Genomic DNA, 23,121 nt, shown 5'->3' with positions numbered 1-23,121 from the left:
CACGGAGCATTTTATTGGACGCACAACACTACGTGGAACCTCTAATATACATGTTCGACAAATACAAACTTCATCAACCGCAACGAAATCATGTCTCGTTGACCTTGCATCAGTAGTCCTCCTGGGTGTACCCGGATCCTCCATATCCACCACGCCGCTGGTAACCTTCGTTGAGATTCAGTCTTTCCGCGCCAAATGTCTCGTCTTCGTTTTCGGTATAGGATTCTTCGCCACGATGCAAACCTCGGCGTTCGTCTTCAGCGTATCCTCCAGGACCACCTCCATAGCCGGAACCGCCATACTGTCTTGGAGGCTCAGCATACGGAGAAGATTCATTGTCTCTATATCCACTGAGTTGTTCTTCTCCGTATCCGGGGCGTCTCTGGCTTTCATAAACCTCCCTACCTCCACCATATTGCTCCGTGCCGCTTCCGTACTCCTCTCGGCTTGCGCCGTATCCAACCGTCTCCCTCTCAGGCCCCTGGCGGCCCGCATCATATTCTTCCCCACCTCTGCCATATTCCTGACCACTAGAATCGTATTCCTGGCGGCGGTCATCATGATGGCTATGGTGTTGGTGGTCTCTCGGCTCTACAGGTTCGGTTTGCTCGCTCCTTCTGAACGAGTCTCCCCCGTAATCTGATGGACGCTCGTATCCTTCTTCACGGCGAGATCCATAACCTTCACCTCCAGCGTACCCTTCTGATCCTCCACTGGTGTATGACGGCCTGTATCCTCCTTCGTCATCTTGGCGTCTATCATAGGATCGTACCTCACTTCGGTATTGTTCCTGCCTCCTGGCATAAGGCGGTTCTTCGTCTCTTCCTCCGCCATAACCGCCTTCCTCCTGCCTACCGTATGAGGGCCGAGAATCACCTCGCCCATAAAGTGTTTCGCTTCCTCGGCCGTAAGGAGGTTCCTCGGGAGGCTGGTAGTTTGATTCTGTACGGCTATAGCCCGTACGGCTCCCCCCGCCGTAACCAATTGGTTCTAAACGAGTAACATTACGCCTTCAGTTGATAGATTTAGTCCAATGTGGTTTTTACAAACCTTCGTCATACCGGCGCCCTTGGGGTTGATTGTAACCGCCGCCCTGCGACGAAGTATAGTCCTGGCTTGCAGTATATTGACTGGTCCTGCCGTATGCACCCTGGTCATACGAGTGAGCGCCACCTGGGGTAGCAGCGGTCTCATCATCCGAGCCCTGGCGCTTGTTCTTGCCTTCGCGAACACTTTCCTACGTTCAGACTCATGTGAGAAAGGTGAAAGATACGGCAATTCAATATTTCAAACCTTGGTCAGTGCCTCCAGTGTGGTCTCTCTCTCGCTTCCTTGACCGCCTATCCACTTGTCCATGGCATCAAACATGGCATGCTGAATTTGTGAGTTGCCAGTGTTGTAATATGGGTGATGGAAGGCTTCAAGGACCTATGCGATTCGCATCAATGTGCTGTATTATTTCTCTGACAGTTACAGAGCCCACCGTACCTGATTGATGACCTGATTGGGATCCTCGCTCTCGTCGAACCATGCCTTTACAATGAGGTTCACTGTGTTTTGCACCACCACCTGTGCAATCTTCCCAGCAGGCTCGTTCAGGATGAGTTGGAAGTGGTCCTAAAAGACATGATAAGTGCCGGCCAGCGTGTGTGTCGGCGAGTGCAGAGCTTGCCTTGGAAAGCAGGCTGTGTGACGGGTCAGAGGCACGTGGGTCATTGAAGACTTCGTACTGGTCATCAGAATCAATGACGGCCTTGCTACCCTCACCAAGAACATCTGTAGTTTGTTTCAAGATTGGCTACCGAGGCACGCATCTCGTCAGCTAGTGATTGGGAGCCAAGATAGCTGGGTACACTGACTGTCAACCAGGGTGTCAAGATGGTGTATACATCTTCGATCGAGCATCAGTACAGACAAAAGAGCACATTACACATATAAGCACTTACAGGCATTCAGTGCATCTGTGATGCCATCGATCAATTCCGACAAACCAGGTATCTTCTCGATTTTCTCGAGCACGTCGCGGTATACCCCATCCCTCCACTTCAATAAAGCCCACAGCTGCTGCTGAACTTCCTTCGGCGCGACATCGTCCGGGTTAAAGCTATACGCTTTAGAGGATGCTTGGAGAGACTCAGCCTCGCCCATCTGCGAGGAGCTATCGCCTCCAAGTGGGAGCTTGGATAGCAGGTCCTTGAGTTTAGAAATATTGGAGTTCTGATCCGAACTGGATGCCTGAGGGACAAGAAGTAAAACTTCGTAAATAGAACGATGTACGGTATGAAAATAAACACATACGTCGCTCAACTTCTGAGAGAGATCAGTAACTGATGCCTGACTCAAGTGATCGGTTGCCTCTCCCATCATTGAGTGCATAAAGTCGGCGCTTCCAAAGGTCCCAGTGATCAAGGGGGGAGCAGGACCATTGGGTGTATCAACAATAACTGCAAAAAATCACTGTTAAAAGTCTGTCTGGTTATTATGATAGACGAGAGGCACCATCGTCTCCGACATGGCAGAATACTTGCTCATGACCCATTTTCCTGAGCGCAAGCTCACACCAATTACTGTGGGCAAGCAGATCCTCCAAAGTATGCAGACCTGTACCGAGAAGCCGATAGGCTTCGAACAAGTCTGCACCTTCCCGACCGCGTGATCGACGGCCGTGCTCGATGCAGGCTCGGAGCGTGCGTCGAATGTGAGCTGTGGAGGTATCCCAGCCGTGCCCTTCGGTGGCCATATATTTCTGAGGGGATTCTGTCAGACTGCTGACATGACGTGAATATAGGTGATGAAGGTAACCTTCATGCCAGTGCGGGGATCAATCTCAAGTTCCCGAGGGTCTACGGGAGGACGAAGCTTCGGATGGAATTGGCGAGCATCGCCCTCTTTCTCTGCGTAGCCCCTGTTCGAACATTGTGCATCAGTACATAAACTGAGGTGTCATAGATTCTCTTACTTCGGATTGTCGATGTGTTCCTAAATAATAGGCACAATGTGAGCTTCTGAGAGGCGTTCAAATGACCCTCGAAGCACTTACTACAGGTAAGTACACGCCTAATCTCTCGGCAGTGACCTCAAACTCCTCCGTAGCAAATCCAAATGTCTAGATCGAATCGGCAATGAGATCCTCAAACCAAACGACACTACATAGCTGCAACGTACCATAAAGCCGAGGACAGCGACAATGAGAACCAAGGTATCCGCAGAAAGCTTCTGCAAGCCAGCAATATCCATCGCCTGAGGGCGCAGTGATGGCATCAGAGGGATACCCCCGCCTTTTCCATCTCGATTCACCTACCTGAGAGTAGTCACGCAACCAGTTACCCTGAAGAGATTGCACTCAACATCCGGAAAGATAAGTAGTACAGGCCGTGGCACTCACGAAGTACACTTTCTTCACATCCCCTTTATTAAATTTAGATCCACCAGATCCTGCAGACAAGATAGTTTGCGCGAATTCAAGGAGTCCACCTCCTGCAGCAGTACTCCCCGTCGATTTGAGCAGTTCAGTGAGGATGTTTTCAATATCTCCATGACGGAAAGCTTTGTCTATCGACATCGACACTAGTTCATCGCATCGTTTTTCTAGCAGAAAGGGACTCAGAAGTACTGACCGTTCAGATATGAAAAATCGGGGATATCGCCTGCTCCGAACGCGTATGCTTCTGCAGGCAGCAGCACGACCAGTACGGTGAGTAGCAACAAAGTGGTGGTTAAGGTGGGCATTATGATGGTTTGAATGCAAGACAAGCGCAGTTACTAGGAAGAGTAGTTGCGAAGATTTCCATATCTAAGCGACATCTGCATCTCCGTTGGTGCCAAGAAATACCAAGCCATGACGTCTACGTCAGAGCAGGTGAATTATACAGGGATGAGCGTATCGTATGTAAGTTACAAAATACAAGCAAAAGAAAAACATTCGACAAGCCATTCAAATCCCTCTCAAGCACAATCGCCGCAAACTCACCCAAGCTTCGCCTTCTTCGTCACAGGCCCTCCGTTGGGTTTGTCACCTTCCTTTCTCTTCTTCACCCCCTGCTGAGACTTGACGCCCGACAACATATCTTTCACCCGATTGCGAACGAGCACTGCGACTTGACCGACATCGGAGTCTGCACCGTTGAAGTGGATCGCATTCCGTATCATCAATTCCATGTCAGCCTCCCATGCCTCTATCGAGTCATACTTGTCCGTATCCAGTTTCTGCCGTATCGTGCGGAGATCCCGTGCATCTTTCTTAGGGATGATCTCGAAGTACTGGGGAATGCCAAGGACCTTAGGATCAACGGGTTCTCTGAACACGAAGGATCTGAAAGCAGCAAAATCAGCAAACACGCGATGGAGTAGCAAAAGCACGTACATCGACTCCTTGACGAGGTTGGTCATGAGGGACTGTAAACTTCGTTTTTCTGTCCACGGGAGCTTCTTCTCCATGATCTTGGCCCATTCCTTCTTGAACAACCTTTCAACAGCATCGGCACAGTCCGTAGGATAGGTGGTGGGAGGATTGAATAGTCGGCAGTTGCTGAATACCAATTCAATGTCCTTGGTGAAGTCTTCCATCGTCGTGTAGATGGTAGTGTTGAGACGTTGGCCTATGGTTCCAAAATCCATGGGATCCTTGATTTCGTCATAATATCTGCGAAGGAAACGAGAGCTATGAGCACTTCACAATGTGAGAGTGTATGCGGACACACGTTGGGCATCCGTCGAGTTGAGGGTCAACAGGTCTCGCGAATATACCAGCCTCTGGAAGCTTTAACAGTGCCTTTAATACTTCTTTACACTTTGTCTTGTTGATAGGCATTGCTTGAACTACAGGAGACTTCTTAGGCGGTTTAGAAGATGCAGTAGCAGATCTGGACAAATTTGGTGTAGGTTTGGAAGAGGTCGGAATGGGTTTGGAGGGAGGGGTATACTTTGGGGTAGGAGTGGGCTTCGAGGAAGTAGGGGTGGGTTTTGAGAACGTAGGGGTGGGGGTTCTGTCGTCTTTAACCTTGATCGATATTCGAGGATTTTCGATGGCTGGAGGCGGTGGTGGAGATTTAACTTGAGTACTAGATTCTGCGGGTGAGGACTTCCCGATCTTGACTGTGCCAGGTTGTTTGAGCATAGGCTTCTTCTCCCTCTCCTTCCCAGGTGGCGATGGTCTGCTTAGCTTCTTGCTCGGCGAGGCCAACTCCAGTATCTCGTCCTCCGTAGATCCTTCAGGAGTATGCAGCTTCTTACGCTTCATGGGCATAGTCGACGACGACGAGTCCTGCCTCTCAGAGCTTTCCACCGAATGGCGCTGATGAGCCTTTTTCTTCTCCTTCTCTCTTTCGATGGCAATTACTTCTTCGAGCAGGTCGATTGAGCCATCATCGACTGGCGGGGGCCGCTGGTTGCCCACGGGTTTCAGCTTGCGTGGTTTAGGCTTCGCGACAGGTGTGGACTTCTGCAAAATATCTGGAGGTCCTCCTCCGCCCAATTTGAGCTTGATAGACGGGCGAGGTGCAGCTTCGGAAGAGAGAGGAAGAATTGGTGGAGGAAGGATTGGTCGTGGCTTCGATGGCTCGGCGATAGCAGCAACTGATGGCGGAAGCGGTGGAGGAGCCATGGGCATCACAGGCTTCATACCTGTCACAGCTTTGCTGTCGATGGTCTTATTGATACGGATCCACACTACGATAAACATTTAGCATCAGAAACTGAGGGAATAGAGGCAACTGGAAGTCTTACGCTTCTCGAAAAATGACTCGATCGCAACCGCCTCGTTGAAGACATAGGTGTCGGGTGAGTTATATGTCTTCGCGTTGCGGATTATGAGACGGAAGTCGGATTCGAATGCGAAGCGGTCTCTATACATCCCTTGTTCGAGTTTGGCACTCATGGTACCCAGATCCATGGGGTTCTTGATGATCTCAAAGTACCTGCAATCACCGAGGTGAGTCTATAGTGGTTGAGCTGGAACAGTGTAGCGACCAACCGAGGCGCTTCATCTCTGACAGGGTCAACAGGTTGTAAAAACCAATGTGCGTGCTTATTCGCCTTGACCTTGCCCAACGCGTTGCGGCACGCCTTGATATCCATCACGCCCATACCACTACTTTGCGCCTTCGGAACACTCTTTGTATTGGATTTCTGCTTGCCTTTCCCCTTCGGCAGAGGTTGCTGGAATGCAACCCCCTTCTTCACACCGACAACGGAGGAGTGTGTACCATCGGGAGGGCGGTGGTTGAGCAGATGCGACTCAGCAGGTCCACCTGAAGGTAAGAGACGGATCTTGGAGGGAACAGGAGTGGGTAGAAGAGGGCTTCTGGCAGGCAGGCCGCCCGTTTTCAAAGGTCGAACTGGCAGTACCTTTACCGGAGGAAGAGGAGGAAGAACTTCGATAATGGGAGTTGGAGGCGGCAGATGGATAGAAAGCTTGGGCGGGGCTTCTTCGTGACCCTTTACGACGATGTCGGCGAGCTTTAACATCATCCAGCGGACTTCAAAGTCGACATCAGGAGCACTGTGAGGAAGGCAAATAAGATGTCAATTGGAATCACAGAGCGACAGAAGGGGACCTTACAGGGCAATAGGCAGCAAGCACTCTCTTATGACCTCGTTTTTCCCCACCTCTTTGTCCTTTCTGAGAGCCTTGATGAGAACATCGATTTCACTCTTCTTGTTCTCCTTAACCTTCTCGTGCAGTGTCCCGTCCTCCTCGATCAAAAGAGACTCGCTTTCTTTTGGTCCACCTTTTAGTTCGCCCATGGACACGAGTAGGGCGAGAGACTGGAACGCGTTTCGAGCTACGTGACGACGGATGATGCGTGAAGGGTCATTCGCCACGACGGCCAAGAGATATCGCGTAATCTTAGGGTTGAACCATTTTGTGAGGAAAAGCGCGTCGAACGCAGCTATGCGGACTTGAGTGTAGTTCCCCTCACTGGTATGGCACTGAGTAAAAGGCGCATGAATGAAACAAGGTCTCTCACCGCGTTAGTGGGAAGAAAATACGAGGGTCATTCGGAATCAGATTCGCCATACTTAGGATCAGGCGGAACTGTACGAAGTCAGTGTCGGCACATATGCGATTCCGTGCGACCCACCTCGAGAGCAGCAATCGTTACGATGTTGTGAGGTGAAGCAATCAGTCTGTCCATGTTGCGATATCGATCAGCCTCTGAAAGCGCCTGTTGCAACAAATTGGCATCTTCGGAAGTCTGTTCGGTCTTTGTCTCCATTGGGAATAACTCTCCATGTTCCGGCGGGGCGGTGGAAACACTAGCACACGCCAAAGAAGAAATTATAGTGCATATGTAGAACGCGTCGGTATACTAGAACAAGCAGCCAGCTTAGACATGGGCTCATTCTGTATTGAGAAAAAACTCACAGGATTCGCAGTGTTGTCATTGTATTTCAGCTGGTCTATCAAGAATTGTCGTACAACTGAAGGGCACTTCCCGTTCCCAAATCGAACTTGGGCAATAGCTTTGATCAAAGTCTAGAACCGAGCAGCTTCAATTGCGTCCGTGTAGATTTGTAATAAGGAGACGCACCCGCCGCACGAAATATTCTGCTATATCTGAAAAATCATTCGGTCTCGGGACGTACGTGTGAGTGAACAGATCCTGTTGTGGGTCTTCGGGGTCGTAACAATAGCGGAGGAACAGCTTGAAAAGGTGAAACAGGCCTAGGAACTCCAGTTTGGGCAACGCACACTGATGGACAAGAACATGCGCTGCTGAGACATGATATCGTAAAGCGAAATCTTGTTCGGACTTACTGTTACCAACGTCAGGGCAGCCTCGCAACGAATGCGGTAGAAATAGTTGGTAACAAGCACCGTTTTCGTGAGGGTGCTAGAAATAACTGGCGTTGGCATCTTGGTCAACGCGTTGATCGCCTTCAACCAAACGGTGTGAACAAAACCGATAATCGGACATCGCATCAAAACACTCACCTCCAATTGAGCAACAACGTCCCTGTCCCGTTGCAATTGGGAAACCCACATATAGTCGGGCTGGTCAAAGGCAATCATTGCGATCCATTCGAAATCTGCGTCCATCCTGATCCACTCATACGTCGCTCCACTCATCAGTTGCTCGTCTTCCTCCGTCCAGTCCACCACTTTCCAATTCTCCCGCTCTTTCTCCTTCTCCCAGATCTCCAGCCCGAATCCCATGTCTACCATGCCCATTGCTTCCGCTGCCTCCTGATCACCTTCCGCAGCCGCCTGTGCCGCGGCTTGTCGAGCCAGATACCGTTTGGTGTTACGACGTACACGCTTGTATTTCGTATTGAACGGGACTTCGTAGCGTTTAAACGGTGCACGTATGTCGAGAACATGTTCATACGGCGTGCCGTCGGCTTCATGAATGCGTATAGTCATTTGTCCCTATGACATATATGGGTTCACCTGTGTGACGTGGAATGCAGTAGACATACCTCGAAGAACGGCACGGGCTTGTACAATGCCTTGGTGACTTCATCATGTTCGTGAAATTTCCAAGCAGGCGCCTCCTGCCGCATAGTAATCTCAACTGCCATCTTCTTCCGGTTGAAGCTGGCCGAAAAGCCAAAGCTTGGGCATCCGCTCCCGTAGATCCACTGCTCCGCAAATGAACGCAGGTCAACACCACTGACCTTCCTGCACGTCCGTAAAAAGTTATGCGTAGAGAGTGCATTATTGGGCATTTCGCCGGAGATGGCAGAAAGGAACAGTTTAGGCAGGACCCTTGAAAGTCCGAGGGCTGTACCAGATTTTCCCAGACGTCGATCAAGGATGTGAAGCACTAATGGCGACTTTAGATGAACGAATGGCAGTCTTCCTGCATCGGGAGGGTCAAGACACTGCGGTTGGCATATCGGGAGCATAGATCCATCGTCTTGTTCGAAGATGCGTTCCATGTCTTTCTTAAGCCGGAACCTGTATTCGTTGTTACCAAATAGTTTCCGCAGGAATAAGCCCGCGATGTAAAGGCCAATGCCATCGACAAGCCACAGATCTGACCACGTCTTCGGCTGGATATTGATGCCAGACCACTGGCACGCCAAAGCATGGCTAAGTGCCTCACGGGTCTCGAAAACCTGGTCGATCGCGTCTTCGCCGTGCAGCAGATCGACAGTTACGATTGATAGCGTGGATGTATCAAATCGTATGGTTGGCAATTCGTCCACGAACACAATTTTGTGCGAGCCAAAGGGATAGGAGCCGAGTTCCGTCGTATAGAACGTCATAGCCTGACGAATGAAGGAAACCGATGCTGCCAGCTGTGCTTCATGTCCAGGGAGACAGAACGCGTGCATGAGCGGCTGAGATGACCCATTCACATCGTCCGACGCATGATCCGCCGGGATGGGAAACACGTGCAGAGGGCCAGCAACGAAGCCGATGTGCTGGACAGATGTCAGAATGCTCTGGGAAAATAAAAAAATGGATTTGTTCGAGTTGTATGGGTGGGCGACCTAGGTGAGGAATGCAGATGAAGCGCGCGTTGTGCAGCCTTTAGATGCTACACACCTGTTCGACGAACTCTCCGCTGCAGACTACGACCGTAGGGTGGCTGTCTGCAGCCTCCTCCTCATCGTCTGCACGAGGATTCTCGTCACGGTCTTCAAGGTGGCGCGGTACAACGAACTCGAGCTCCCAAGTACACCGCTCCCAGATATTGTCAATGCATGGAACCCAGCATCTCGCAGCGTCTGGCGACGATGGTGTCGTAAATACATGAGGAGCTCGCTGTGCATGTTCAGGAAGAAATCCAGTGCGGTTTCAATAGCATACACTCACATATGGGTAAGCGTCCGAAGGCACTATGAACTGCAGACCGTCGACAGGATGTCGCAAGCTGTATTCGATGTTTACGGTGATTGGAGAGAATTCTGGGATCGCCACTAAAGTGTGTGCCACCGCAAAACCAGGAGTCTGCGGTTCAGGGGTAGCAGCTTGATAGACAGTGCACGAATGCAATATAAGCCCCAGCGAGGAGAACTCCAACCCAAAAATTGACACACCTTCACTGACAACGACTCCTGTGGTGCTCCCAGATTGTTTCAATGACACTTCCTTTGGAATTGCGATCGACAACTCTCCCTCGTCTCCATCTGCCAGAGCCGAATACACCTTCCGCCTGAGCTCCGGGTGTGTATGAAGGTCCTTTGGATCGGAAACAGACAGATTTGTGAGAGGGTCGTAATGAATGAAATCGGCGCGATGGTTTGCGACCGTTACGCTATGGATGGCTGTAATAAAGTGACCATGTTGAGCAAAGTAAAGACAAAGAAGATGTTCAAACACAGACTGCATTGACGCGAGTGTAGATGAAGGGTTTTGAGATCCTTGCTTGTCGGGACGATAGTGATCTCTGTATATCCCTGGATGAAGAGCTGTCAGAGGCGACGGGTGTTGGAGAAGCATAATCAAACGTACCCAGAGACTGCCGGAAAAGTCGATCTCAAGAACAACCTTCTGATGAACAGTATATAAGAGAACAGTAGTCAGTACAAAGATGTGCTAAAGACAGCAGATGAACACATATATAGAGAAACCGCGTCGTATGTGCTCGCGCTGCATGCTCTTGAACGTGCTCAACAGGATTTGGGCCCGTGCTTTCGCGTCGAGAGGGGGCGCGAAGGAGAGAGACGAGCTGTGGGTGGGTGTTGAGGTGGTGATGTCCAAGGCGAGAGGAGTCAGAGGATGGGCGAAGGACGCCTTCTGCGAGGATCGTGACCTCAACGATGCGGCGGACGTGGGGACAGCTCGGTTATGTAACGAGGATGGTCTGGCGCTCACCCGATTTGGCAGGAGTGTGTTCTCCTCTGCATTCCTTTTTATCGCAGACGACGAGGCATGCCCCAAAAATCTATATTCCGACAGCCAGGGGCCCAGCACTTCCAGCTGGTCCACAGGTCACAGCGCGATCCCCTCATCCACGACCCTGAGGCGTCGCAGCATGTCCTCAAAGCCTTCGTTCCAGAAAACCAGAAGAAGGTGCGCCTGGGACATTCATCGACATCCAACAGCAGTCTTACATCAAATAGGGAAAGTCAAAGGCTGAGCTAGAAAGTCTACTCTCTCCGTCTGACCTGGCCCACGATGCCTCACGATCTAACATCGGCGAAGCCTCTCTCTACGGCGTCTACTACGATGACACCGACTATGATTACATGCAGCACTTGCGGAACGTTGGTATACAGGAGGAAGGCGTGGATTCTGTTCTCATTGAAGCCCCCGCTGCTCCGAAATCGCACTCTAGAGAGAAGGGGAAGACACCGATATCCTTACGCGACCTCCCGGCCGAATCACTCCCTTCGACATCGGAACGACCGTGGAATGTCGAGAGCCAGCAGGCCATTCCCAGCTCAATAGCAGGGTTTCAGCCGGATATGGACCCTCACCTGAGACAGGTTCTGGACGCATTGGAAGACGAGGCATTTGTAGACGAAGGGTTAGAAGACGACTTTTTTGAAAATCTGATTCAGGATGGCGAGAGAGCGCCAAACGAGAGGTCCGACTACGACTTCGTGGAAGATGGGGTCTCGGAAGAGGCGGATACTGCGACGGGAGAAGTAGATGATAATTGGGAGGCCAGGTTCGTGGCTTTCAAGAAGGCACAGCAGGCTGGAGCCGGTGGATCCGGTGGTGAAGACGAGTGTTCTGAAGGCGCAGATACGATCGGCCGCATGCCAGAGTTCTCCGTCTTGGGAGGGAAGAAGAGACGAAAAAGCACATCCGACGCCTCAGGATACAGTATGACTAGCTCATCGATGTTCCGAAATGAAGGATTGAGGGCCCTTGATGAGCGATTCGATCAGGTACGTCACGTCCGAGCCTCGTAGCCCTAGATCCATTTTCATGATGTCCTCAGATTGAGAAGGAATACGCATCGGATGAGGAGGATGACCCTGAAGAAGATGACGACGATGCGCCGCAGCTGCTCACTTCTCGTGAAGATTTTGATAACCTCATGGACGAATTCTTGGAAAAGTTTGAGATATCTGGCGGGAAAATGAAGCCGTCTCTACCAGGTACAGGCGCCGAAAAATTGGAAGCTCTGCGTTTGGCGATGGGCCAGGATAGCCGGGTCAGGGAGAGGGGCAGCGATGAATTGGACGACAGTAATGACGATGACATCTTCGCTGCATGGGCAAAAGAAGACAAAAAATATAGATGGGACGTTGAAACTGTCCTTAGTGAGTTCCTCTCAATCATTCCGTGCCTATAGTATCCGCCTGACGGCGAACACAGCAACACACACCAATCTTGAGAATCATCCTCGACTGATTAGAGCTCGCGAAAGTAAGCCCGTGCCCAGGATACGCCTAGATCCACGAACCGGCCTTCCATCTGTCGTTGAATCGCCTGCTGTGAATGCACCAAAACGGCAACATAGAATTCCATCTCCCATAGACGAAATGATTCCTGGTTAGTCTTCCCAAACATTGAGGGTGATATTTTCTAAAGCATACTGTTTGGAATAGCACGCACCACTATCACTAGACCTCGAGCAGAAACCAGGGAGGAAAAGAAGGCACGCAAGGACGCGGTCAAGGCCAGTCGACAAACGCGTCGCGTTGAAAAGAAAGTTGTGAAAGAGCAGTTCTCTGCTGCAATAAAGCAGCAGACTCGGATCATAGGCGACAAGCAGGTCAAGACGCGAAAGCTTTGACACGATGCGTGCGCGATGTATAAGAGATATGTACAACAGAAAAGTAACTAGTACAGACATAAATATTGTTAGTTGTGGGTATTGTGTAATACATGACGGTGTAAGAACTATTGTATGATGCGAGCGAAAGCGTTCCAAGAAAGAGAAATGCAAAGCAGAGGGAAGGGAAATCGTAGGAATCGTAAGATGACTTCATGGACATCACCAATCTGGCCACAAGTCGAGGAGACTATTGCCGTCTTCCTCGGGACAGTCTTTTTGCTTCATCCACCGATCTGGAACCTATCCAAAGCTTCAGTTTACGACGCATTACTCCATACTATGGAATTTACCAGTGGGAAATATCTCTCCATAGCGCTGGTGAATCGCTGTCTATATTGTTTAGGAGTGACGATGGTGGGCTCGCCTTTGCCTGCACCACCGAGAAATGCGGATTCCTTGACCCAACTCTCGAGTTTTTTGTCCCAAGTGTATGTGCGCACATAATCTGACAAACAAATAAATTGACACAGATGTGCAGGCGAAAGGGAATCACATGAACATACCGACAATGCCAACAACGAGCTCATTCTTCACGCTATCCACACCTACGACTAACGAGTAATCCATGACATTTATGTCCGCCAGGAATTTGCTGTCATTATATAGCGCTCCACGAAGAATGCGTTTGGAGTGTTCGCGAAGATAGAAGGGTGCAAGGTGAGCAGCTGATAAGATTATTCAATAGCTGCGTATAGATCTGTGCAGTAAAAAAACATACATTGAACTAAGTTCTCATCCAGGAGAACCTCGTTCTCTCTGCCTGTAGATTGAACGTGTCGATTGCGAGTAGAGCCTTTGAGATCATAGATCTGAGAACAAAAAATATAACCTATTAATTTACAAGATAACACTGGTCAAATATACCTTGGAAAACCGCCGATCATAGAACAAATTCTCCATTACTAAAAGGTTCATTTGCATGGATTTGGCTCGACCGGGACCTTTGTGATTACCATTCTTTCTAAAGATGATTTTGTAACATCCAAAGACTTTGGCAAGGAGCGTAGGTCTCTGGAGAGAAGAGCTATGAGGATGAGAGGAGAATTTGAACTGAGCGAGACATACGTTGGCAGATACTGCAGCCGACATGTAATCAAAATACGCTGGAGCGAAGGTCTCCATCGTCTGAACTTCCGTCCTAGACATCTCTTTGGCGATAAAGCGGTCGTCTACAATGTGCAGAGGTCAGGCAAGGCGACCAATGATGACTCGAAAGACGTACCTCGAGTTTTTAGGAAGGCTGAACCGGACTTGCCACCACTGGCGTTCCACTTAACACACCTTGCTAGCGATTCTATCATGCTCTTCTCACAATCGTAAGTTCTTCGCAACGCATCGAACTGCTCGGGATAAAGCACTGTGCAGCTGATGGTAAGGTCGCCGCTCTCGAACGCTATGGCCATCAATCAGTCTTTCAACATAGTATGCATGAAGAAGATCACTGACAGATGGCCCAAGGAAGTTTGGAGGATGGGACTCTCAAGTCTTCGGTCGGATTTGCGCTTTCGGTGGCCTCCACGTTGACGACTCCCCACGTAGAATTGGATTCCGCGATCGAGCGATCATCAGGCATAAATGCCTCGCCACCGTCGGTCAACCTGGGCTCTCTTGCGTGGCGCTTTTCTGCCCGTGATTTTGCAAGCATGTCACGATATTGCGGAGAGCTACAGACACCATTAGACAGACATCAGACATGAAAAACAAGAGATTCTTCACTTCAAGGCCAATGCAATAATTGATGTGGGCTCATCCGTGCGAACGACCATCGATGAATCGCGAAAAATGTGTTCAGTGTCAATCATTGGATCGTCGTTTTCCAACTCGACTCGATGCCGAGACTGAGGTAAATGCTGGGGCCAAAGGCCGGAAAGCGCCTTCAGTAATGAACTCCGCTCTTGGCCAGGTGGACCAAAATCTAGGTCTGAGGGAGGTGGTGAGATCGAGTCCTTATGGCCTGGCAGGTACGTGGACAGCAGAGGCGAGGGTGGCACTGAGATGGCAAGGTCGCGGTTTGGTCGCTTGTATTGTTCTCCCGAAGCCTCTTCGGGTTTAGCTAACTCCGTGGACGATGGCTCCCTCGGGGAGGTGGCAGTCGAGCCAGGCTCTCTCTCGACGGTGATATGGGGGAGGGTAGTAGATGACTCCGGCGAGGGCTTGTCAGGAGATTTCCGGCTCTCCTCTTCGTCACCACCTTCGTCATCTGCCTCACTGGAAGAATCTGAGATGTCGGAATCATCCTTGATAGCATCCTTGACACTATCCAAAACCTCAACCTTAGCTCGCGCGGAGGCGACAGGGCGTGCGCGGCGACCTCTAATGACAGCATAACGACGACTGGCACGTTCGCTATCCTTGTTGATGCGTTCGAAATGCTTGGCAATATTAGAGACTTTGCTTCCAGGGGCTGCGGGCGTACGGCGCAAAGTCGATTTTGGTCCAGAGCTGGACCCAGGACGTGACGAGACTTTGTCTTTGACAGGGTTGCGAACGGACGATTTTGTCCGATTGATCTTCGGCCCTGGAAGTGGCCCTGAAAGTCGACCAGTTGGTGTGGGGCTCATCCTATCGGACCTTACTGTCGTGTCCGAAGTGGCAGTGAATCGAGGCTTTTTCTCAGGCGAGGGTCGGCGAGATGGCTCTTGAGAGTCGAAAGAGGACGTGATTGGGCCGGGAATTCGACTGGACTGAGGAGCCTGTTTGACAGGCCTTCGAGAACGTGTAAGGTACCGAGGAGCAATGTTGGCAGCGTAACCCGATTCGAAGTCGGATGTTGAGCCCTTCCTAAGAGGTGCATGCCTGATCCTGTTTCTCGTCGGATGGCGTGGTTGTGGCAAGGTATATTCTTGATCGCTTTCTGCTGTAGGATGGCGCGGTGACATTGCAGTTTTTGCGAGCTCCTCCACGCCCTGAGGGGGCAAAAACTCTTGATATTTCTTGACCAGCTCAGCAACACTCGGCTGCTGCAAAGGACGTCGTGGGAGTCTAGAGACGGCCATGAAATCGGTAGAGACCCGTTGACCCTGGGTTGAGAACATGTCAATATAACTGTACTTAGCAGGAGCGGCTGCATACTTTTGCAAGGGCCTTAGATGACTCGTTGTCAGAGGTCACCGGCTCAGCCTTAGGGGCGCCAATAGTCGAGTCACTGTCTGGATCAGACCTGAGACCGTGAGAAGAGGAAAGAGGTGCATCGCTGGTTATCTGAGCTTGATCAACGACAGGAGATGATTCTATTGTGGAGGCCGTCAGCATTTCCCTGTCTGTACTGTCCATCCGTGATGTCTCGATGGACGCCTCTGTTTCAGAAGCTTCAGATGCTGATGACATGAAAGACTCTCCTGTGACCCTCCGCATGATGGGTGGAGGAAGAGCCTCTTCGGCTTCAGAAACACTGGACGATGGCATGTGTGGGTGATCAAACGTCCCTGATAATCCATAGCCTCTTGGCCACATCGCTCGTACTGATCCGAATGCAGAAGCTCGTCGGCCACTCTTGTCCAGGAGTGCACTCTTCGGCTTAGGTAGCCTATCAAAATCTGCTTGCCAAGCCACAATTTTGTCTTGTCGATAAGACCGAACCTGATTCAGCGCCAGCGTGTCTGTCGGTGCGGACTCCTTGTAAACATTGCAGAGCATTTGCGAGATCTCATTCTTCTCTGACTCTGCTCTGATGATGAGCTTGTTGATACGGGTTGTAAGTATAGCGTCGGCCTCCTCATCTCCTACTGCTGCGTCGATCGTTATGAGTTTGAGGTCATCGATTAACGCATTGTACCACGCAGAATTTCGGGCCATTAAACGTTCGTAATCCGCATTCTTGAGCTCCAGTTGAGTCTCCGGACGAACTCGAATGCGCATAGGAGGATACACAATATCATGTATGATGATAGGATCGGCCTGGAAACGCACGGTCATTCCTCTAGTGGCAAAATAGCGAATATGGTGCTGATAGATATTATGAGAACAGCCCGCGCCCTGGACTAACTGAACATCTGCAGGGTAGAAGTGTAGTTCAAGAAACTTGGCGAAAGAATAGCGTTGCATTTCCTCTGAGACAGGGATGAAGGGTGTAGCAGAGCCGCATATGCGGCATGCACTCCAGGTAGTGATTAAGTCCGGGGAGGGTGTACTTCCACGTCCGATGATTTGACCATCCCATTGCTCGACGACAACGAATAAGCGAGTCTCGTTATGAATGTAGACTTTGCAATGGCTTGCCATGGGCTCGTTGCAACCTTTTCCAGCGCATAGAGGAGTCTTGGGATCAAGCGACCATAGCATAGTGTCGGCGACACAAGTCTCGATGAATTGACCAAGGGTACAATCGTTCTCGCCATAGTATGTGATGTACTTGAACTGTGGAGGGAAACACGCGGCATGAAGGCCATCCTCCCCTAGTGGCAGTGTGAATTCCCATAAGGTGATACATTGATACTTCTCCACGACGAAATCATCGGCATTTTTACGCAGGTACCAGTCCCATACTCGTTGTTGCTCCTGGTGTTGCCATCTGACGTAACTGAGTTGGCTCTCCAGAGCAATGTCAGCGGCCGTCTTCACCTGTATCGGTAATTCTTCAGGGAATCCCAGAGGCATGATAGGTCCGGGTGAGAGCACGACAGGGGGAAGTAAGCTGGTTTGTGAAGATGACGGCACCGGTTTGTAATCGAAGTACCCAGGTTCTTCAACTCGTGTGAACGGAGTGTTTCCTGGAGTGGGGGTCTTTGGAAAATCAGGAATCGTAAGCGACTCTATTTCAGAGTTCACGTCCTCTCGGTCAAATGCGTGAGGAGTAACGGTGATTTCTTGGATGTGTACGGAAGGATGTTGTGTTTCTTCTCGTCTGACAAATTCGTCTTCCCAAGCTTGCTTGACGCGGATGAGCTCATCATCCAATTCCTTCATGCGGCGGATGGGCTGTGGAGGGGGGAATCGTAATGTCGCCGATACCGATATGAAGGTGGACAAGTATGGGTCTAGAGATTGCTGAATGCGCCGAGACAGGCGAAGCTGGTCTGCATCATCGTCTGGAAGTTCATCCGGATCTTCTGTCTCCATGGGGGTCTGTTGTGAAACATCTCTTTGTTGGAAAGAAGGGAGTCGAACTGTAGAATTGGAAAGAGGGACGCTGAGGGAAGACGCATGAGTCACGGGTCCAAAACGCATCTTGTACGAGGCCGGCACAGCTTCTTGACCAGGAGTAGGCATTGTGATAACAGAATCCTTCCACAAATGAGTCTCTAGTTTCAAGTTCCGGACGATGAAAGTAAGGAAACGAGTGACTTTTTTGACTCGCCGCAGAGTGTCAATATCTCCACCCCTCAGTACGATGGTACACCCCATCTCTCGATTGCAGCCCTCGAATCGCATGTAGGTCTTACGCCGGCCAGGAATGAGGGGGTGGTCGAATGTTTGGATGCGGAACCGGGAGCAGTGTCCGAGGCGCGGTTCAGATGCGAGCTTATCCATTGAAGAGAACAGGTCTCCCTGCGTCATGCGAGCAATAAACTGGATAGCCGAAGACTTCACAGTCCGCGCAACTGCGATGTTATGTTTCGCAAGTGCATCGAGAGCGAGTCTAGACACAGACTTCTCGACAAGAACGACATGAGGACGCAATGCGGCGATGCGGCTAGCAAGATTGCCAAGGTATTCCTTTTCCTGACGAACAATCTGGCCAAAGTGCATATATTGGCCCTCGACACGATTGAATTCCAATGGAAACGTGACGAGCATGACCCTAGGATTTTGCTGAAGCCTTGACATTGTTTTGTGAGAGACATTTTTGGTGATCACAGCGCCATCGACGTATTCGGAGTCCTTCGGTGCCCCACCAGGAATTTTCTTGATTTTGACATATCGACGGACATCCATATCTGTCCCCTGACGCTGGGGATGAGCAGTGAATGTTAGCTCCCTAGCGATCCGAAGCGCCATTTTGAGCAGCGTCTCTTCCCATTCTTCAATATTGGGAATGTTCTCTGTGGTCAACATCTGATGTAGCATTAACCGAAGATGGGACATGGACAAGAGATTGAGCTCTTGGGCATATCTAAGCGACCCTGAATGTTAGACGAAGGCGGCTTTTAATAATGCATGGTACGAACGCGGTGCTTTCTCGTCTTGTCCGCCATCCCGGTTCACCCATCATGATCGAATCTGGGATGCGACTTTGCGCTCGGCTGCGAATGAACGGGGTCTCTACGTCAAAGTCTACGTAGGAGTTGAAACGTGAACGCATAAGACTCTGGGGCGTTGGGCTATCAGGACCATGATCGGCGCTCATCGGAAACTGGATGGAACTAGTGGCACTATCAGCAGAAACGGGTACAGTCACGGGAAAATCGACAGGCGTCTTGGAACCAATAGTGATGGGAGAGTTACTGTGACTGAAATCCTCCGTCGACATGTTCACGTCTTTCTCGTCATCAGCCAAGCCTCTCCGAAAAGGCGCCATAGTTTTGCGAGCAGGTCCCCAAGTATCGTCTCCATACACATCTAAGGGTGTGATTGGTCGAGAACCGAAACCACTCTCGTCAGACCCAGACACCGGTCGTCTCGTCTCGGCTATAGAAAAAAGGTTGAATGGTTCGTCAGTGCGCCCAAACAATTGGGAGGCGGCAAATGGAGACTGTGGATGATGTCCTAAGCCGAGAGATACGGCATCTGAACCCATTTGATGCAATGGGAACGAAGAAGTCATGCTAGATACCACTGATCGCTTGTCATCATCGTCGTCTTCATCGACCTTGGCGAGCTTCTCAAGACAGAGATTACAGACTCGAACCATGCCATCGTGTCCGAATCGTGAACCCTTGATGATGTTTGAAGCGCATCGTGAGCAAAATATTTGTCCTTCGGACGGGTTCAGAGATATCGCTCAAAGTAAAGGAATAGATCTCACCACATATGCGACAATGATGTTTCCGTCTCCAAGTGGTGAAAATACTCTTGCAATCATAGCATTCCTTGCAATTTTCGTCATCCATCCAATAATCTCGCGACAGGCCTACAACATATGAGGCAACAGCATAGAGCGAGTTGCAAAAGTTATTTACCTTCTCCGCGAATCCTTCTTATGACCTTGGAAACCGATGCTGACCTCTTAACACTGGTAGTCGTCCGGATGCTACGAGCATCATCCTGAATGGCAAAACCAGGTATGGTCGTGCCATATATACCACTTTCGCTGGATTCTAGAGCCGGGGGATTGATAGCTCCTCCATGAGATGATCTGTCGTATTCTACATTGAAGGAAGGTGCCTCGGAGGTGACAGGTGTCAAGGAGACCAAAGGAGGAGCGAGATTCGAAGACATCATACTGAGAGTAGGTGGGCGTTCTGTAGAAGATCTTGAAGAAGCGGTAGAGGAAATACTTTGAATTACGGCATTGGAGGGTCGTCGACGTTCTGTAGTGTGTCCGTTAGGCACACCCTGAGGAGTGGAGTTGTTCCCTGAAGCAACCGCCACCGCGGAGGACAACGGAGCCGCTAGTGTACTCTTGACTTTGGATATGAGGGAAGACATGAGGGCATACGATGACTGGTCATTTTCGTCTTCTTCTGAGAAGGGGTTGAATGATGTTAGACTAGCTATGTCGTCAGCCTTGGTGCTGCTACGCGATCTAGTGGACGGACCACTGCCTGTCCGTGGTAGGCTAGCAGCCTGCAGAGATTCCATTAGACTGGAAGACTAGAATGGTGAAAGTTGGTGGACTCGAGCAGATGTCCCCATGAGAAAAGCTGTAGAGGAAGCCCAGTATGATGTGATGCACGAGCACCCGCTGAGCCACAACGAATGGCTCCGCGTGCGTGGTGACTAATCGATCTAACAAGCCGACTTATCGGCCCTCCACAGCGTCCTTTGTTCTGTCCACTCCATTCTTCTTTACGAGAAACGGTTAATTCAAGAAAACATATATTTAACTTACTTTCAATGACCATTAAGTACCGAGTGGGCGTCATAGCAGAGTTGTCTTGCTAGCGCGTCGATTTCACGTGACTTATGGGCGAGATCACGTTACAATGACTGCAGTCACTCTCTGCCTGCACAATACTCTCCGCTTGACTACCCTGTTCTTTGCTTTCATTATTAGCATTTCCCGTCATCCAATCTACCCGTAGCATTTGGTCACTGTGAGCCCCTTCGAAAACTTGAATATCCTTTGGAGAAGCGGTGTAACGATGCGCATGTTCGTATTTCTACGCCACTAGGGTACTATAATCTCCGAAGTCCCAATCTGAACCATGGACGACGATGATGCCGATTATATGCAAGGCAGCGATGATGAGGTAGCCTATCTATACGCATGTCCGATCTTAATCTCAAGTGCCACAGGACTACGGCTTCGATTATTCGGACGGAGAGGATGCCGATGACGCTGGCAGCGCGGATGTCGAGAACATGTATTATACTGCGAAGTGTGAGTTTTCGCGCGTGCACATCCTAATGGTGTGATTCAAGAAATCCATACAGCAAAAAAGGAGGATGATCCAGAGCAGGCGTTGAAAGAATTCAAAGCAATTGTGGATCAAGAGGACGAGAAAGGAGACTGGTATGTCATTGGCACCACTAAAGCACATGTTTTTGATTGCATCTTCCAAAGGGGATTTAAAGCGCTAAAGCAATCTACGAAACTGTTGTTCCTTCACCTTCGTAGACCGTCAGATGCACTCAAGACTTATACCCAGTTGTTGACCTATACCAAGTCCGCCGTGACAAGGAACTACGCTGAAAAGACCGTGAATGGTATCCTGGATTATGTCGGCGCGGGCAAGGGTGGTCCAGTCGAGGTTGATGTCCTTGAAAAATTCTATCAAGTAACAAAGGACGCGCTAGAGGAAGCAAAGAACGACGTTCGTCCGCTCCGCTTTGCGTGTCGAGTAGTCCAACAACTCACAGTTGGGCACTAGCGTTTGTCCGTGAAAACCAACCTCAAACTCGCCAAACTCTGGCTTGATCGCAAGGAATACGGGAGACTGTCCAGAGTACGGGCAATATGACTTTTCCACGTCACTTCCTCATTTTTACACGCCGCGCAGCTCATTCGTGACTTGTATGATACCACGGGAAACAACACCGATGGCGATGAGCAATCCCAAAAAGGGACTCAGTTACTAGAGATCTACGCTCTGGAGATTCAAATGCACAACGAGACGAAGAATTACAAGAAGTTAAAAGTGCCTTTTCTGCATCTGCTCACATCGCTAGCGTTGCTTGACATTTGATCAGGAAATCTATAATGCCTCAAACAGCGTCCGGTCGGCGATACCGCACCCACGTATAATGGGTATTATTAAGGAATGCGGGGGCAAGATGTGGATGGGAGAGCGTATGTCTACACAAGACTATCTCTTGTCTTCGCTCAACTCAAATCCCTCTAGGCCAATGGAATCGAGCTAGTGAAGACTTTTTCGAGTCGTTTCGAAATTATGACGAAGCTGGATCGCCCCAGCGAATTCAGGTTCTCAAATACCTCGTACTCGCCAACATGTTGACCGGCAGCGAGGTCAATCCTTTCGACAGTCAAGAGACAAAACCGTGAGCGTCTTTATGGTTTGCAACTACCTAACACAAAGTTGTATCGAAACACAGGTATAAGAACGACCCACAGATCACCGCGATGACAGATCTCGTCGACGCGTATCAGCGACGCGAAGTGCATGCCGCTGAGAAGATTCTTCGAGGTAAGATCGATGTCTTCTGTCTGAAATGTTTGAGTGCACGATCGTTCCAGATAACCGTTCAACGATCATGGATGACGCTTTCATCCTGTCGTATATCGGAGAACTTCTTCGCAGTCTGAGGACGCAGTACCTCATCGACCTGATCAAGCCTTACACTAGACTGGAGCTATCCTTCCTAGCACGGGTGCGAATTTCTATTACCGTCTTATACGTGTGGCTTACGCTTTGCTGCAGCAACTTAACGTACAGATGGAAGAAGTCGAAGAGCTTCTTATTGAGTTGATTCTTGAGGGCAAGGTCGAAGGAAGGATTGACCAAGTAGCCATGCGACTGGAGCTCGACAAAACGTTCGTGGATCACGATGGCGTCATATCTGTTGAGCTGACTATGTGTGTAGGCAAAGCATCGAGAAAAGACGGTATGCAGCTCTGGATAAGTGGACGGAAGCGCTGGAATCCGTCCATGCAGCGGTTGTCGGAAAGAATATTGGCGTAGGACGAACCACAGACTTCCCAGACTCCATGGGCTTCTCTCGAGACAACTAGTGCTGTGTCCGTAGCCTGTTTTTTTTATTTTGATCTGAGCTACTTCTTTCGTCAACTATTCATGAATCCAAATTCACAAATTTTGAACGTCTATCAAGCAGAAGAAACAGGTGTGAAGGTGGCAGCAACAACGTGTGAATCCCGAAACTACGTGTTCGCCATGTCAGCGTCCGAATAACATCCTGACGTCTCAAAGACACCGGA

General features: G+C 50.1%; 5 protein-coding genes across 5 annotated transcripts; 2 read left to right on the top strand and 3 right to left on the bottom strand.

The window, feature by feature from the left end:
• Nucleotides 1-109: 109 nt before the first annotated feature.
• HETIRDRAFT_121390 (uncharacterized protein) lies at nt 110-3,729 on the bottom strand (the record flags this gene model as incomplete). The annotated part of the gene is made up of 16 exons (XM_009542517.1): nt 110-990; nt 1,051-1,237; nt 1,294-1,428; nt 1,489-1,617; nt 1,673-1,798; nt 1,860-1,891; nt 1,947-2,235; nt 2,299-2,444; nt 2,500-2,746; nt 2,803-2,905; nt 2,960-2,979; nt 3,041-3,106; nt 3,166-3,240; nt 3,302-3,328; nt 3,386-3,552; nt 3,618-3,729. 16 exons carry the CDS (start codon nt 3,727-3,729, stop codon nt 110-112), a joined length of 2,742 nt encoding a protein of 913 aa, XP_009540812.1.
• Nucleotides 3,730-3,966: 237 nt separating this feature from the next.
• HETIRDRAFT_58796 (uncharacterized protein) lies at nt 3,967-10,677 on the bottom strand (the record flags this gene model as incomplete). Its single annotated transcript, XM_009542089.1, has 21 exons — nt 10,515-10,677; nt 10,406-10,454; nt 10,278-10,350; nt 9,991-10,218; nt 9,767-9,921; nt 9,497-9,715; nt 8,422-9,441; nt 7,937-8,371; nt 7,760-7,879; nt 7,533-7,694; nt 7,367-7,477; nt 7,083-7,310; nt 6,969-7,036; nt 6,560-6,919; nt 6,190-6,499; nt 5,972-6,141; nt 5,725-5,915; nt 5,396-5,667; nt 4,701-5,161; nt 4,364-4,642; nt 3,967-4,312 (listed from the first exon to the last, which is right to left on the bottom strand). Exons 1-21 carry the CDS (start codon nt 10,547-10,549, stop codon nt 3,967-3,969), a joined length of 5,292 nt encoding a protein of 1,763 aa, XP_009540384.1. The 5' UTR covers nt 10,550-10,677.
• A 137-nt stretch (nt 10,678-10,814) lies between these two features.
• Nucleotides 10,815-12,746, top strand: HETIRDRAFT_145186 (uncharacterized protein). Its single transcript, XM_009542516.1, has 5 exons — nt 10,815-10,966; nt 11,017-11,790; nt 11,844-12,168; nt 12,224-12,400; nt 12,457-12,746. Exons 1-5 carry the CDS (start codon nt 10,826-10,828, stop codon nt 12,642-12,644), a joined length of 1,605 nt encoding a protein of 534 aa, XP_009540811.1. The 5' UTR covers nt 10,815-10,825; the 3' UTR covers nt 12,645-12,746.
• Nucleotides 12,747-12,845: 99 nt separating this feature from the next.
• On the bottom strand, nt 12,846-20,366 carry HETIRDRAFT_307813 (uncharacterized protein; the record flags this gene model as incomplete). Its single annotated transcript, XM_009542515.1, has 13 exons — nt 12,846-12,926; nt 12,977-13,131; nt 13,190-13,351; nt 13,405-13,495; nt 13,551-13,697; nt 13,752-13,855; nt 13,909-14,079; nt 14,133-14,350; nt 14,403-15,706; nt 15,759-18,738; nt 18,794-19,541; nt 19,591-19,695; nt 19,745-20,366. 13 exons carry the CDS (start codon nt 20,364-20,366, stop codon nt 12,846-12,848), a joined length of 6,888 nt encoding a protein of 2,295 aa, XP_009540810.1.
• Nucleotides 20,367-20,932: 566 nt separating this feature from the next.
• On the top strand, nt 20,933-22,917 carry HETIRDRAFT_308154 (uncharacterized protein; the record flags this gene model as incomplete). Its single annotated transcript, XM_009542514.1, has 12 exons — nt 20,933-20,977; nt 21,024-21,108; nt 21,162-21,240; nt 21,292-21,541; nt 21,599-21,673; nt 21,728-21,865; nt 21,918-22,017; nt 22,070-22,226; nt 22,281-22,372; nt 22,423-22,556; nt 22,607-22,719; nt 22,776-22,917. The coding sequence occupies 12 exons, from the start codon at nt 20,933-20,935 to the stop codon at nt 22,915-22,917; spliced, it is 1,410 nt and encodes a 469-aa protein (XP_009540809.1).
• Between the last annotated feature and the right edge of the window lie 204 nt (nt 22,918-23,121).

Source organism: Heterobasidion irregulare, assembly GCF_000320585.1.
Source record: "Heterobasidion irregulare TC 32-1 unplaced genomic scaffold scaffold_01, whole genome shotgun sequence".
In the NCBI taxonomy this organism is placed as follows: Eukaryota; Fungi; Basidiomycota; class Agaricomycetes; order Russulales; family Bondarzewiaceae; genus Heterobasidion; species Heterobasidion irregulare.
The sequence above is the reverse complement of the archived record's forward strand: the minus strand, read 5'-3'. Positions and strand labels throughout refer to the sequence as shown.

What these genes read in the sequence shown, in the direction of transcription:
- HETIRDRAFT_145186 (XM_009542516.1), top strand. Translation starts at nt 10,826, where the DNA reads ATGCCCCAAAAATCTATATTCCGACAGCCAGGGGCCCAGCACTTCCAG. An exon ending in TTGATGAGCGATTCGATCAG is followed by an intron (nt 11,791 to 11,843) that starts GTACGTCACGTC and finishes TGATGTCCTCAG; the next exon opens with ATTGAGAAGGAATACGCATC. An exon ending in CATAGACGAAATGATTCCTG is followed by an intron (nt 12,401 to 12,456) that starts GTTAGTCTTCCC and finishes TGTTTGGAATAG; the next exon opens with CACGCACCACTATCACTAGA.